The sequence below is a fragment of the Strongylocentrotus purpuratus genome, unplaced genomic scaffold (genome assembly GCF_000002235.5).
Source record: "Strongylocentrotus purpuratus isolate Spur 01 unplaced genomic scaffold, Spur_5.0 spur5_scaffold_14, whole genome shotgun sequence".
NCBI classification, from domain to species: Eukaryota; Metazoa; Echinodermata; class Echinoidea; order Camarodonta; family Strongylocentrotidae; genus Strongylocentrotus; species Strongylocentrotus purpuratus.
The window spans coordinates 36,884,052-36,898,351 of record NW_022145599.1 but is presented as its reverse complement, the minus strand read 5'-3'; the positions used below and the strand labels follow the sequence as shown (position 1 = coordinate 36,898,351).

The 14,300-nt window shown below is 35.6% G+C and overlaps 1 protein-coding gene across 1 annotated transcript in view; it reads right to left on the bottom strand.

The window, feature by feature from the left end:
* Positions 1-5,446: 5,446 nt before the first annotated feature.
* LOC115923684 (RAD50-interacting protein 1-like) overlaps positions 5,447-14,300 on the bottom strand; it is a 28,422-nt gene continuing 19,568 nt past the window's right edge. The window contains exon 2 of the mRNA XM_030984884.1: positions 5,447-7,402. Coding sequence (XP_030840744.1) covers positions 7,189-7,402 — 214 coding nt within the window. The 3' untranslated portion in view covers positions 5,447-7,188. The remainder of the gene's footprint in view (positions 7,403-14,300) is intronic.

Here is a 14,300-nt window from a genome sequence, read left to right as displayed (position 1 = left end):
GTGATGTGATGTGAGGTTTTAATACTTTCTTTCCTAATTTGAACAATCATGCTCGGAATATTACATTTGGAGACTGTAATGCTCGAAAACCACGGAATGCCCCGTCTTGCTCTTATTAGTCAGTCCAGTTTTTAAAGATTTACTGTCATTCGTTAGTATCCATCAAATTGAGACAGTGAGATCGAAGGATGGTTAGTTTTGTAAGACAGGGATATAAGAGCTTTAGAACATGTAGAAAGTTTAAATCCATCTAAATATGTTAGTTGGTTGACACTAGAGGACATTTTACATCATTTATATATAATTTTAGTGACTCTCAGGCGTTGGGTCTTCGAAAATGATTTCATTCAATCATGCAATCCATCTTTGATAATAGGACGATACATTCTGGAGCGATGCACCCCTCCAGTGGATCAGCGAAGGACAGGTGTACAGAGTTTCCAAGCTAAGGACTCTTACGACTCGACTACCTCGACTAACTTCAAATTTGTCTGAACGCAAAAAATACAACCAACTTCAACAACATCTTTCGTAATACAAGAATTCGAATTCTTTCGTGTTTTTTTTTACAGATCTCTCATCATGGAGCTAAAATTAAAGATGTGGTTTATGGTAGCCAAAAATGGTTTCAGACATTACCGAGAACCATCGGTGATTAGAGGGAATAGCCGAGTTCTATTAAATATATTACAAACTACTATATTCAAGATATGACAATAATAATCGCCGTTATTTGTTTTTCATTGCGATTGTCCTCCCATAACGTTGTTTACACATAGTGAAAACTGACATTAACGCATTAAAAATCAGCCGTTTTTTTCTTTATATTCTGTGTTTTCCATTTCTCTCTATTATATTTTTAGAATGTGTGCAAATTCATGGGGATTAAAAAAAGATCAGTATGTCAGCGAGGGACCTGGAAGACACTGCCTGGGATCGTGTTCCAGAGATAATTACTTGAGGTGAATGATAAACATGTTATTCTAGGGTATGATGTATCAGATGAACGTAGGCGTCTTGTGCAACTATATCCGAAGACATAAAGACCGACCTTCACACTCCTACAATGGTATCATAACATCGATGATATTACTTTCAAACGCCACGTATACGGGTAATTATCGGTGTGACATGATACATTGCCATCATGCTCAGAGAAGAAACTCCAAAATATAAATGAAGATTAAGTTTGTAACGGTCAGGTTTTTGTTTTGTTATTGTTTTTCCCTCTCTATTTTTGGCTTTATTTTTCTTTTCTTTTCAATTACCTTTTTAAGCAACAATATTATACTGTATTTTTGTTTCGGTGGCGGCACCCATATAGCCTTTGGCTCTCCTAGCTGTCTCCACATTCATATGACATTTTTGTTGTTGTATTTTATTGTAATTGTTTTTCTTTAACTTGTACACTATGTTTTGTATTTTAAATGTTTTTCTATGACGTTTGTATGATGAATGAAACATAGATCATTTACATTTACAATAATTACCAAATGACGCCATTTGCGTAAGATCGAATGTGTACAAAATGGATGAGAGGAAAAACAATGAGTAAACAAACGCCAGAGGGAAAAATTGAATTTTTACATCAAATAGTTATCATTCATTAATGTCTAAATGTTAAAAAAAATGAATGAATTAATAAATGAATAAATTGATTACTATCCAAAACCCTAAAATACTCGCCAACAAAAAAACTGAAACGAATCAAAACAAGAGACTGTAAAGAGTTTTTTTAATGCTGTGTTGCTGTGTTTCTGTCCTTTAAAAACAAAGATTTGTTTTCCTATAATCCATCAACCGCATTCATGGCTTTTTCATGCAAAGGTTGGAACTGAGGAGATATATTTACCAGAGAGTGTAAGGGCAAGATAGTCCTGTGGGGTTTAAGTGACCAAATGTTAGAACTGATCGAGAAGGGATATAACCCAGAGAGCGTTCCTGTGGGGTTTAAGTGACCAGTGTGGTGGATACGGGTAGTAGATTGTTTAGATTGAATGGAGTTTAAAATCCGACGACCCTTTCTATTTTCTTCTTCCAAGTTGACATATTCTCAAACTTAGTGACATTCAAAATGTTTGATCGACACCTCTGACAAGCAAAACGTGAAACAAACTTTAAAAAACTGACTGAATAATTGAAGAGGACCAATCATCATTATCGGCGTCACCCATGTCTGGTAGGGGAATTCTTAATCACTCTAACCCTAAGGTTACTCCTCCCTTTATAATTGATTGAGATTTGAGAAGTGCACGTGTACTACTAGACCAGGCTTTGCCCTGTGGAAAGCCAAGTGGGAAATATGAGATATAAGATCATGACTGTTGTCACATTCGGATTATCTAGGCATGAAAATTAATCATGAATATCCATCAAAACTTATTCCCCTATCTTAAATAAAGGCCACACTTAATACAAAACCCATTAGGCAGATATTGTTTTTTTGCTTAAAATGTTGAACCAACAGTTACGATGATAGGCTATATGAATTAATAAACGATATTGGAATACGGCAGAAATCGTGATAAGAATAATACTGGGTCATTTGTTTTCTCTTTACCACTATATTTTATTGGATGATCAAATCTATACATCATTCAACAAAGTGATATATTGTGACAGCCCCTTTTCTCCTATGCATATTAATCATAGTCTAATCGTTCTCAAACTGGAAATTCAAAGTAAATCTTTACAAGAGAGATCATTAAGAGTCCATTTCACTTTCACGTGAAAAACAGACGTTGAAATACGATTTCTTAGACTTCGATTAAGAGTAATAAAGACTAATATTTCTGAGCCGGGGATTGGGGATTGAGGAGCATAATGACCGTATTCCTAAACTAACCTAAGGTTCCAGCTTTTCTTTATTGATTGGTGTATATTATAATTAAATCAGATTCAATGTATTTGTATTTATAAATTAAGTTACATAAATAAATACATTGGATGACCCCTAAGAAAGCAAATCTTTTAAGGAGGGGACCTGTACAAAACTACAAATATCAAGAAATAAATTAACATAAATGAAATTTGAATGAAATTTAACAACAGGTAATATTAATAGAATAAAACAGATACATCCAAAAACACCCACCCATCAGTCAATACAATACCTATACCAACCCCGCATTCACACGCACTAACAACCAAAAACAAAACACTTATCATAAGATGGTTTTCTTAACACAATATTTCTTCCGTTTTAGGTTTTCACCTCCATTAGTATGTTTACTCGGCAGTTATCTCATTAATCAATTTAATATAACATTTCTATTTAAAAAATGAGTTTAAATATTATAAAAGGAGTATATAGGTGACCATGGGCATTAACTGTGTGCAAGATTTGTGTGGTGTGTGTGCGTGTAGGTGCATGTGCATGAGTATAATGTGTGCGCGCGTGTGGTATGCGTGTATCACTGACTTCTCGATGGTTTGAACCCATTGCATAAAATGACGATTAACAAATGGCGTACAAAAAGACGAGAGAAGAGATTATATTAATAGAAATCCAATTAGGACGTAATTCAGTATTACATTACAGATTCCAGCGAATGTACTAAATAATCCTAACCAATTGTTATTTTCTTCAACAACTAGCAAGGCAACTCGTTAAAACGAGGTCCTTGGGGCCATGGCAATTACCTTGTTTTATCAGGGTGAAAAACAAAAGAATATAAAAAGGCAAAGAGCTGGGACCAGCAAAATCACCTTTTTATAACAGATACCTCGTTATAACACAGCTCTTTATAACTAGCTTCCACTGTATACCCCATACTAGAAGTATCGAGCTGTATAATGCCAACTTTGAGAACAAAGTGGCATTTATCAAACAAACTTTACGCCACGTCCGACAGTCCGAGACTGATGGATTACACGTACAAAATGATCGGGAGCATTTTATCATTATCTTCACGTATGTAACACATCTCAGTGCATTATACCAAATAGTTTACTTGGTGCAAATCAAATTACATATTAGCTGGGAAAGGGAATACTATGATACCTCGATGTAGTGACGTGCATGGATTCAGTGTTTTTAATCTCGTCACGTTATAGTTTCGATATACATGAAAGGCACTCCTGTTGAGTGAATACTCGACCACTTTAGTAATATAACAGGATCTTTGACGGTTAACAACTAAATGGAGTAATAATGCGCTGTTTCGATTAAACCCAATTGATAAATGATGCAAAAACATGATGAAAAGGTCGGAATACATGTATTAAAAGTAACCGACAGTGGACTTTCATTTCAAATAATGATACCAGGATGCGAAGGAAGCCAAGATCATGACAAGCTAATCATGGGTTATTTCTTGTAAAGATCATTTTCTTGAGTTCAGTAGATTGACTTTTAAAACCCCCAATAAAACCAATGTTTCAAAAAGTAGTCATTGGAGTTCAGCCCTATTCAGAAGGACCTTTGACAGGTGAGTACATGTTAACTCATTGTCTGACGACAGACAGCTCTACGTTTCACTATACATGTACTCAATCTAAGGCCTTTTGGCTATTTTCTTCATTTGTATGTTTGTCTGAATACCATAGAGATTCCAACCTAATGTTAATTAATTACGCAAAATACTTCTTAATGAGACCCTTGATTACAATCCGCATTGTGTTTGTTATATTTCAGATGCTCAAACAATGCCATGTTTGCTCATTATATAACACACACGTCACACCTCTGCACAAAGTGAGAAGACAAGAATAGAATGTTATCATGGTCAATGAGTTTCAATCATTATGGAATCAGGTAGTGTTGATCTAATGCTGTAGATTCATTATGATTAAACGTACTTCTTGTTAGTTTTGTGACGCAAAATCAGTCCATATGTTGCTATGGATACGACGGTGATGATAAAGGATTGTTTCTCTTCAAAAAATGTGAAAGAATTTTTATTCTAATTAAGGCCTTTGTAGTACAATACAATAGATGTACAATACAAAGAAAAAATTATTTTGAAAACGATAATCAGTTTGCTTGCAACATTATAATGTTTAAATTGTTTTTTGAAAGTATGTAAATGCAATTTTCTTGAAAATTATTTTTTACTGTACATGCCTTTGGAACATGAAACATGGAGGGCTATTTTTTACCCTAGACCGAGACAATGTCCACCAAAACATTATTGATAGAAACTATTTTGAGAGACATCTTTGACACTCCATCTCAGTCGATGTAAGATGAGAAGCAATGTGGAGACATACTTGAGCTTTTTCTATACAGTCATCAAAACAAAGCACTCATAACACCACAAAGATCGGATATCATCAATGACTTTAAGGTCTGATAACTATAAGAAAGCATATTAAGACAATTTCATTTATAAACACAACATTTTCTATTTCCTTTGCTCCTGCTCTCTCTCTCTCTCGGTCCATTTCTTTCTACCATTCTTCATGTCACAAAGTGTCAATAAAAGCAAGAAACACATGAATTGAATAATTGGCAAATATTCTAATTTATTTCATTTGCAGTTTATTTATTATACAATAAAAGTATCTTAGCACAGACTTAATCAAGTCAACTGCATACTGCATGAAGCTCTCTCCATTGTGGCTGTTCAATAATTAAAATAAAACGACTCAGAACATTTTCTGGGCAGCAACATAACCATGAAAATAAAGGCAGAGTGGAATATTAATACTGTGATGTATTTGTCTACGTCTGTTTGCTGAGAGGACATAAAGAACAAAGAAGCAAGGCAAATTTGTCTGTCAACAAGACAAAATTAAACTTTCCATATATTCCCCCAAGGAAAAAAACAATCAATAGATTGACGCAAAATGGAACCACAATTGTCCGCATATTTCATCCAGCATATGTCTACTACAGACATTCAAGAGTGGGAATCATGTGTAAAGGTTTCATGCCCCCGCAAAGTAGAATTCACTTCTCACCTTTCGTATTCTATCTTTTATACCAGCTTCATCCCATCAAGTCATGCATTATTTACGGATACAAAAATATATCATAATCCCCATCTTGTATATGGAACCCCCTGAAATTAATCAATGGCACTGTATCAATAATATTCATGATTGTATTATTTAAAAGTAGATTTCTTCTAATATTTTACATTATCTCTATGTAAATTTCAAAACTAATTATCAGTGGATAAAGTTGGATCAATTCTTACAAAATTAGCCAGAAAAAAAGATTACTTCATGGAAATATGACCTTACCAAAGGCTTAAATCTTGAGGGAATCTGCCATTGGCAAGGGTATTTTGTTTTTAAAGGAGCTCTGTGTTACATCTCACATTTAAGTCAGTGCATCTATCAAAGTATTTCATTTTCTTTGATATACATTATGGTACATGTATGTCACCTTTTGTGATTTTCATATATTCTTCATATTTGTAAAGCTCTTTAATAGAGATACTGTATTAAGTGCTATATAAAAGCTAAATATTATTATATTATTATTCATGAACATATTTTGTACAACCAAGCTCCCCATAGAGACCATACACAGGATTCACATAACTAATGTTTTAAGATCTTTGAATTCAGGATATTAGCAACCTACCAAGTGAGCAGGAGCATGTTCTCTCATCGTTAGCTATGAGAAACTTATGATGAACTCCTGTCCTGTCTGATGCATTGATTCAATAAACCCTAGCATCAAAAATTGAATCTTCAAATTCTGTTTAATACATAGCGCAGGCTGGATTCTGAGACACCGCATTTCAGTTGAAATTGTAGACATTGGGGTCTCTGTGACTGGTTTTGCTATGGGTTGAGTATGAGAGAAAACAGTACACAGAAACGTCTAGCTGCATCTCTACAATGGAATGCATCCTAGAGACATGATCTGTTATACCTAAGTCACACCGCCAAACCGACTCCTATTCCAAATCGACTAACTTTTCACCACTCCATGTAATGCAGTTTTATGTTTGGTCTGTCGTCTGTCTGGTGTCGGTTTCCTTCGTATGACAGGGTCAAATGACATTGAATGCTTTCAGACCCTGAGCCTCACTTTAAATCAGAATCATATGGCATTGCATTCTCTTTAATGAGAGGCAAACTAGCTGAATTGTAGCATCTCATCTGGCTGTATGTAAATAGTTTAGTCGCTATCCCTATTCTTTACCTTCCATGTGATCTCCAGACTAACTTGAAAGATCAATGGTCCATTACTAAAGATTTCCTGCCTCAAAGCCTTCTTCATTATCCTTCTCATGTTTTCATCCAATCATTCCTGAGAGCCAGTACTCTGCCAGCTGTCTTGGCTGATAACCGGTATACACCAACATCATTGAGAGAGGCTTCAGCAGTTGGCATGGCAACGGAGGATCCATGGGATGGTTTCTCCTGCTGGAGCTGAATGGCCTCCTGGAGGAGCAGAGCAGAGCCTCGTTTCAGGTTCAGCAGAACACAGGCTTCCTTGACACTAAACAAAGAGAATGGAAGAGATGCAGGGAGAGAGTGGGAGAGATTATTAATATCATTGCTTTTAATAATGGATCATAAAAGCACCAAATGCAATTACATTTAATATGAGGCAGACACAAGTATGTAAATAATTTTTTAATAAAAGACATTTCCTTCATATCATTAAAACCTCAGAACTCAGAAGGAAAAGAAAAAAAATTCACAAACTTGAATGAAGTATCAGAGGCAGATCATAGGTCACCTCTATAGTCTATACATCATTCATTTGAATTTTTACAGGAGCAATTATATTTTGAAAATTTGCACTACAAAGAGAGAATTTTTGTATAACAGCCTGTTAGCATGCAAGTTTGGATACATACATTGTTTAAGTAACTAACTTCATAATTCATAAAACTAGATTTCAAGTTTCATCCAAAGTTTGGGCAGTTCAAACAGATTTAAGAATAGGGGTGATGTGCCATGCACTTGGAACTTGAAACTATTTGATGATCATGTTTAGTGGCCCTGTGCGCCACAATATTTTCTTTAGTCCCATTCATGGCGAGGGAATACCTACAGTCTAGTCATAGAAACTCACACCAGAAAACCACACCAGACACCCACATGCCTACACCACACTGCTATCTATCTCAGATCAGGCACATTGATGATATTGATTTGAGTCCAAACAGCTAGGTCATTAGATTGATCACATAATAAGAGAATAAACATTGATTTCCACCTAACACCTCATGCAGTCATGAGATGGAGAAGATTTAGGAGAGTAGGACGGAGCAGCCTTGACATATTTCTCAGCTCGGTTTGTCTCCCAAGGTGTCAGGTGGACTTCCATTTATTGCAGCGAAACCACAACACCTTATGCTTGCTCTTAGTGCCTCTTCCTCTCTCTCTCTCTCACTCTCTCTCACATTCTTTCTCTCTCCCTTTCTCTCTGTCTGCCTGTCTCTCTTTCTTTCCTCGAGCCCCACTTTCCAGTTGTGATTTTATTTGATAATTTCCAACTAATACAGTGCAGAAGTTCAAGGGAGCTATATTCGTGTTACCTTTCTATAGAACGTGAGATTACCTTCAGCACAAATTGTCTTATTATTTCCCCAGAGTACATTTTAAGCTTTGAGGGCTATATTAATCAATGCTCCTCTGGGTGTGTTTTTTTTGTTTTGTTCGGCCTTGTTTTTGTTTGTTTGTTATTCCAAAAAGAATTGTTCATACTGTGACCAGGGGGTTGCTTCACAAAGACTAAGATTGACTTTAAGTTTAACTTAACTATGGCAGGCCTTTCATGCCACTAGTTCCTCTAACTATTCATGGCATTTGTTTCTCAAGGGACGTACAAATCATGGTCACAAATCTACAAAATTTAACTTTTGATAGTTCATTATTGAAGAGAAAAATATTATCTAAAGATCATAATTGAGAGACCAATGATGAGTGCAACTAGTGGCATAAACGGCCTGCCATAATTAAGTCCAACTTAAAGTCGATCTTACAGCGTGTCCACACACAAAACAATTTATCCCGAAACTCTATAACGATACGTCGTATAAAGAATCATCGTATAAATTCCAGGATGTCCACACACAAGAAACGTCGTCACTAAAGAATCATCGTATAAAATGCCCCCTGTCCACACACAACATTTTCCGTGATTCTTTATAGAGTTTCGCGATAGTGATAAGAGGTCTGGTCTCATTTCGCTCGAGGTCACGTTAAGCCCCGCCCAGTTAGTTACACTAGTTACACTCCCCCTGTCCACACACAACATTTTCTGTGATTAGGCGTGATTCTTTATCGAGTTTCAGTTCGAAACGATGCCCAAACCTGCGTTTCGTTAGACTAGTTTCGTTATACGACGTATCGTTAGTGAGCGTCCACACCTACAATTTTGGTCGTAAAACTATCGCGAAACGGTATCACTATCGCGAAACGGTATAGCTAATCATGATTAGTCACAGAAAATGTTGTGTGTGGACAGGGGGTTAGTCTTTGTGAAACAACCCCTGGTCTCAGATGAGAAGGCTTCAAATATCAAACTACATGCGAAAACACTAGTAAAAAACTTAAAACTTGTTCATAATTCCTGGTTTTCCCATCTGCTTTGTAGCATTATGTGCACTCCTGTTTTTGCAAATAACTTCCATTTTTGCACATTTATTATTGTATTATTGCCTACCAATCTACAAGATCCCCCCAAGTGTATAAGAGAGGTATAAAGTTAGCAAATAAATATAAAGTTTATCAGCACAACATGGGCATCACCATTTTGTTGATAACGTTACATACTACTATGCAAAGTTGTTTATCAAGTAATTCTTTTCAAATTCATAGATACTTCCTTCCTACATGTGTGTGGTAATGTAATATTTAATTCAACTGCTATTATCTTTTGTATTATTACTATATTGTCAGAGCACTAACTGCATGAAATAAGTTGTTGCTATTTTGGGGTGATGATTCAAAATATAATTGTTACCTTCTCAGCTATGATTTTCCCTCATCGATAAGTAAGGTTTTGTTATTGAATTAAAAAGTCTTTTCAACTTCAGCTTGGCGCATGATACATGTACAAGCTCATCTGGTAAATCAGATTATCAAGAAAATGGCTGCGTCCAATATCATTGTAAAATACATTACATTATGCCAAGAATATCTTTATTTATATACCTCACTCAAGTAATCCAGCAATCTGATTGGTCGAAATTGCATTCATAAACTTTAACTGTTCCCGAAAATTCCCGGTAACCATGGTTAGAAAACAGTTCAAAATCCCAATAACCATGGTTATTGGGAAAATAGGTCAGTCTCCATGGGTACCCCATAGGTTTACATGTTAAAAAATGGTCTGAGCGATCGAGGATACCGTACGTGTGCGAAGAATTGGTCGGTAATTTCAATACAATTGAATCTCGATCGATCTTACCGACAATTTTATCTTGCATTGTTGACATGAAGACGAAAATGAACTTCCGAAAACAAAAAAACAACATCTGCCGATAGATCTTGATCTAAATTCGTGCCAATATGCATTGCAAAAGTAAAAGAAGGGCCTGTTTAATGGAGCAGCCGCGAAGCATCCACCACGCGAAGCCGTTTCAATCCATTTTAATGTATATATAAGAAAAAGCTGCTCTGAATGGTAACAGAGCGCGATAGCCGAGCGGTTTGAGGCGCTGATTTTAGTAACATCACCTTTTGTACGCAAGAGATCGAATCCCATCTTCGAAAAAAGTTTTTTTTCTTTTTTCTTTTTTCTTTTTAAATTTTTTTTTTTTTGGCATATAAAAGTATTAATGACTGCTTTAATATTCGAGAAATAGTTGTTTTTATACGCTCTCGGGAAGGTTACAATTGGGCTATCAACCTCGGCACGCCTCGGGTAATAGCACAATTCTAACCTTCCCTTGAGCGTATAAAAACAACTATTTCTCTCAAAGCAGTCATTAATACTATATTATATATCTCTTGTAGATTGTTGTAAGGAATATTGTACATCAATAGGCAGGAATAAAACCCATCTTTCAGTATACCTCTATTTATTCGTTGCGGCGAGTTTTCATTTAAGTGACAGAACCAACAAAGCCTTACTACTTTCTGATAAGAATTGGGCAAAGAAGTGATGCTCCAGATTTGAATAAAAGAGTTGGTCATTAGTGTATAGATCTAAGCTTTTCTGTCTCGCTTCAAGGGAAGAGCCCCGATGGACCACCTGCACTAATCCTTAGCAGAGAGTAACCTATTTCCTCGCAATTACCATCTAAAACCTGACTCTGAAAGAGGATGCCCTCCTGATGTACTCTATTGTCATGGTAACATGAAGATGATTGCCCATCTCACCACCTTGCTCCTCATTGTCAGAGCTAGCTGAGAAGATCTGCTCAAGATAACATTCACTTTTAAAGGTACTGATCAATGAATGTTAAAGCCCCTCTGCACTAGTTTGGCCAGGAGGGATTAGACCTCCCTGCATGGTCACCGACAGGTGGTTATCTCATCAAATCAGCTCTCAATAAAAGGGACCATGGGGACCAATGATCACCGATTAGGCATTGTTTGCTATATAGAGGGCGCAAGTAGCTATATGTACTTCAGTTGGGCTTTAATTCATTCTGCACATTCTTCAACCACAGTAGTTTAGCATCAAAGTTTCCGGAAAAGAGAGAAAGCTCAACTTCACATATCAAAGTAAAAAAGAAAAATGTGTGCCTTGAGCATTTAATTAAAATGGATAATGGCGCTATATAAATCTCATGTATTATTATTATTATATGTCTGCACATGGTTCCTTAGCTTAGATGAACTTTTTCAAATAAGTTGAATGATCTCTTACTGTTTTTCCTCCAGCAAGGTCATATTCATTCTAACTAAAAACTCTATTTTACTTTCATTAGTAGCACCAGTCGAGGTACTGGCAGGATGAATAATAATAATTGGCAGTTTTATAGCAGGGATAACAACAAAAATCTGTTAAGAGCCATGCCTCTTATTTTTCAATGCTTTTAGCTGAACCCCTATCTTTTGGTCGAGGCTATGGATGGGGTTAAATTCAATACATTTTGGGAGTATAAAAATGAATTACACATTCATGTATTAAGGAACCCATTCTTTCCTAATTCTTTCCAATGCGCGGAAAACAAGCTTGGCCTTTTGAAGCTCAAATATAAAAGTGAACTCTAATGTCCCGCCCAAAGAACCTCCGTGTACATTTATTTACTGGATAATATTTGAACCCAAACAGGGAAAGAAAAAAGGTTCATAATGTTTTACAAGAAAAACTGCAGTGAATTTGGGATGTAATCCAGTTAAAGGTATTATGTCCCTTTGCAGCCAACCTCAAATGCTGTAGAACTTTGCAGGAATTATGAACATGTCATGTATGTCCTATCTGTGAAATTTAAACGTTAGCAGTGTCCTCATATTAAAATTATGCAAGGAAACCCGTTTACTTGCTAGACTTCACTGTCAGACACTATTGAGTGACTGACTGGCTTTTTTTCTTCTTTAGTAATAACATACATGAAAAGAGTTGTAAAGGGTACATGAGCATTTGTCTACATCAATAACCCACTTCTTGTGATGGCCAAGATTAAACTGATTGAATCTTTGCGCAGCATGAAACGTATGACCATTCGGTACAATTGTCTGAAAATCAAGACTATTACTTTTGGGCTCTATAGCCCTAAAGTCGATTCGACAACTAATAGTCGTTATTTTCCCACTTGAAGACATTTTCAAGCCCCAACTTTTTTAGGGAAGTTCTAAATTAGTATTATCTTTCAAATGCTGTTGGAATTTAACTTTTTCATTTTTTTGGCCTGCAAATGGGACATAGTACCTTTAAGGGAAAGCATTCTATTAGCTTGAGGACTGAGGAGAGGTAGGTAGCCTGTTAGACGAACATCCTAAGCTTTTATCATCTCCTCTTACATGGACTTGGTCAGATCCTTCACATACTACTTCATATAACATCCTCATATTACCTCTTCATTACCGAATCATTCAAAATAAGACTCTTTTAAAGCCACTCTAAAGTGTTGGGAACTCCAACAATATGATGGCAAAGTTTATGTATCATAATGTGAAAGGGGATGTCATTTAAAAAACAATTCTGCAAGGATTTTCAAAACAAATGTGTTTGAAGTTGAATATTGATGAAAGAATACAAAAATTAGGTTTTCTGCATACAACAGAAAACGTAAATTATCATATTTGTCTTCAAAAACATCTTCTTCTTTTTTTCTTTTTTTTTTTCTTTTTTTTGGGGGGGGGGGGGAATCTTTGCAAAAGTGTTTCTTAAATGACATCTTCTTTCACTTTATTATACAATTTAAAGGTATTACAAAGTTTTGGTATGGGGTCATGAATTTGGTTCAAATTAACTTATTGGAAGCATATGCGTTCCTACAATATTCATTGATCGTTGTCGCGGTTGAAATCAAGTTTAAAGTTATGAAATTATAAATAATAAACTCTTTAAATTGTATAGCTCCCTCTCAAGGTCAAGATATTAATTTAGCTATGAAACAATGTTTCTTGACTAAAATCAACCAATTAGCTATTCCCGTTTGGAAATTATATATCACAACTACATATTCTGATAGTTTCATGGTCGCAGCTACCAGTGCACGGCCATAGGCGCTATTTGAAATTTATTAAAATTTACCGGGAGCACCAGTAAATTTGTATATTCAATTTTTCTCGAAAACAGAAGTGTTTTAGGGGCTAATTTGTTTAGTGCTTATACTACATCCACAGGGGCATCCAAATATATCAAAATTGTAATGATTCACTATCCACCCAATTTTCAAAATTTCCCAAAACTTTGTATTACCTTTAAGTAAAATTTTGCCATCAAATTTGAGGAAAATTTTGAATATATTTGTCAACTGTCTTTTGTCCCAAAATATATTTTGTCCACTTTCAATTTTGTCTATGAGAAAATAGTCCGTTCTTTCTAGGAAATACGGTAAAATATATAGAAAAAATAGCCAATCCACTTTTGTTAACATGTACAAAAACTAATAGAGTAAACTTTCAGTTAAATATTCAGTTAACATCACATGCCTGACCATCCCAATAAATTTCCTTTGAAAATTAAAGGGCATGGTGATTCTCTGCACCCAGCTAATGATTGATAAGCCCTTGAATCAAGGTCAACACTTAGTCCCTATCTATATAAAATGATGAATAACTAGTGCGCATCTCTCTGCTTTCATATCACTTGAAGTTGTCCCATATGTCGTCACACCTAATACCTGACTCTTACGTGCTTGCGTTATAAATGAAGTGAGTTTTTGTTTGTCTTTATAGTTTAAACTAGTTTGATGAAAGTGATCAACTGACGTTCTCTTTTCCCTATAGATCTTATCCTTTAGGGACACATTCATCCACACTCC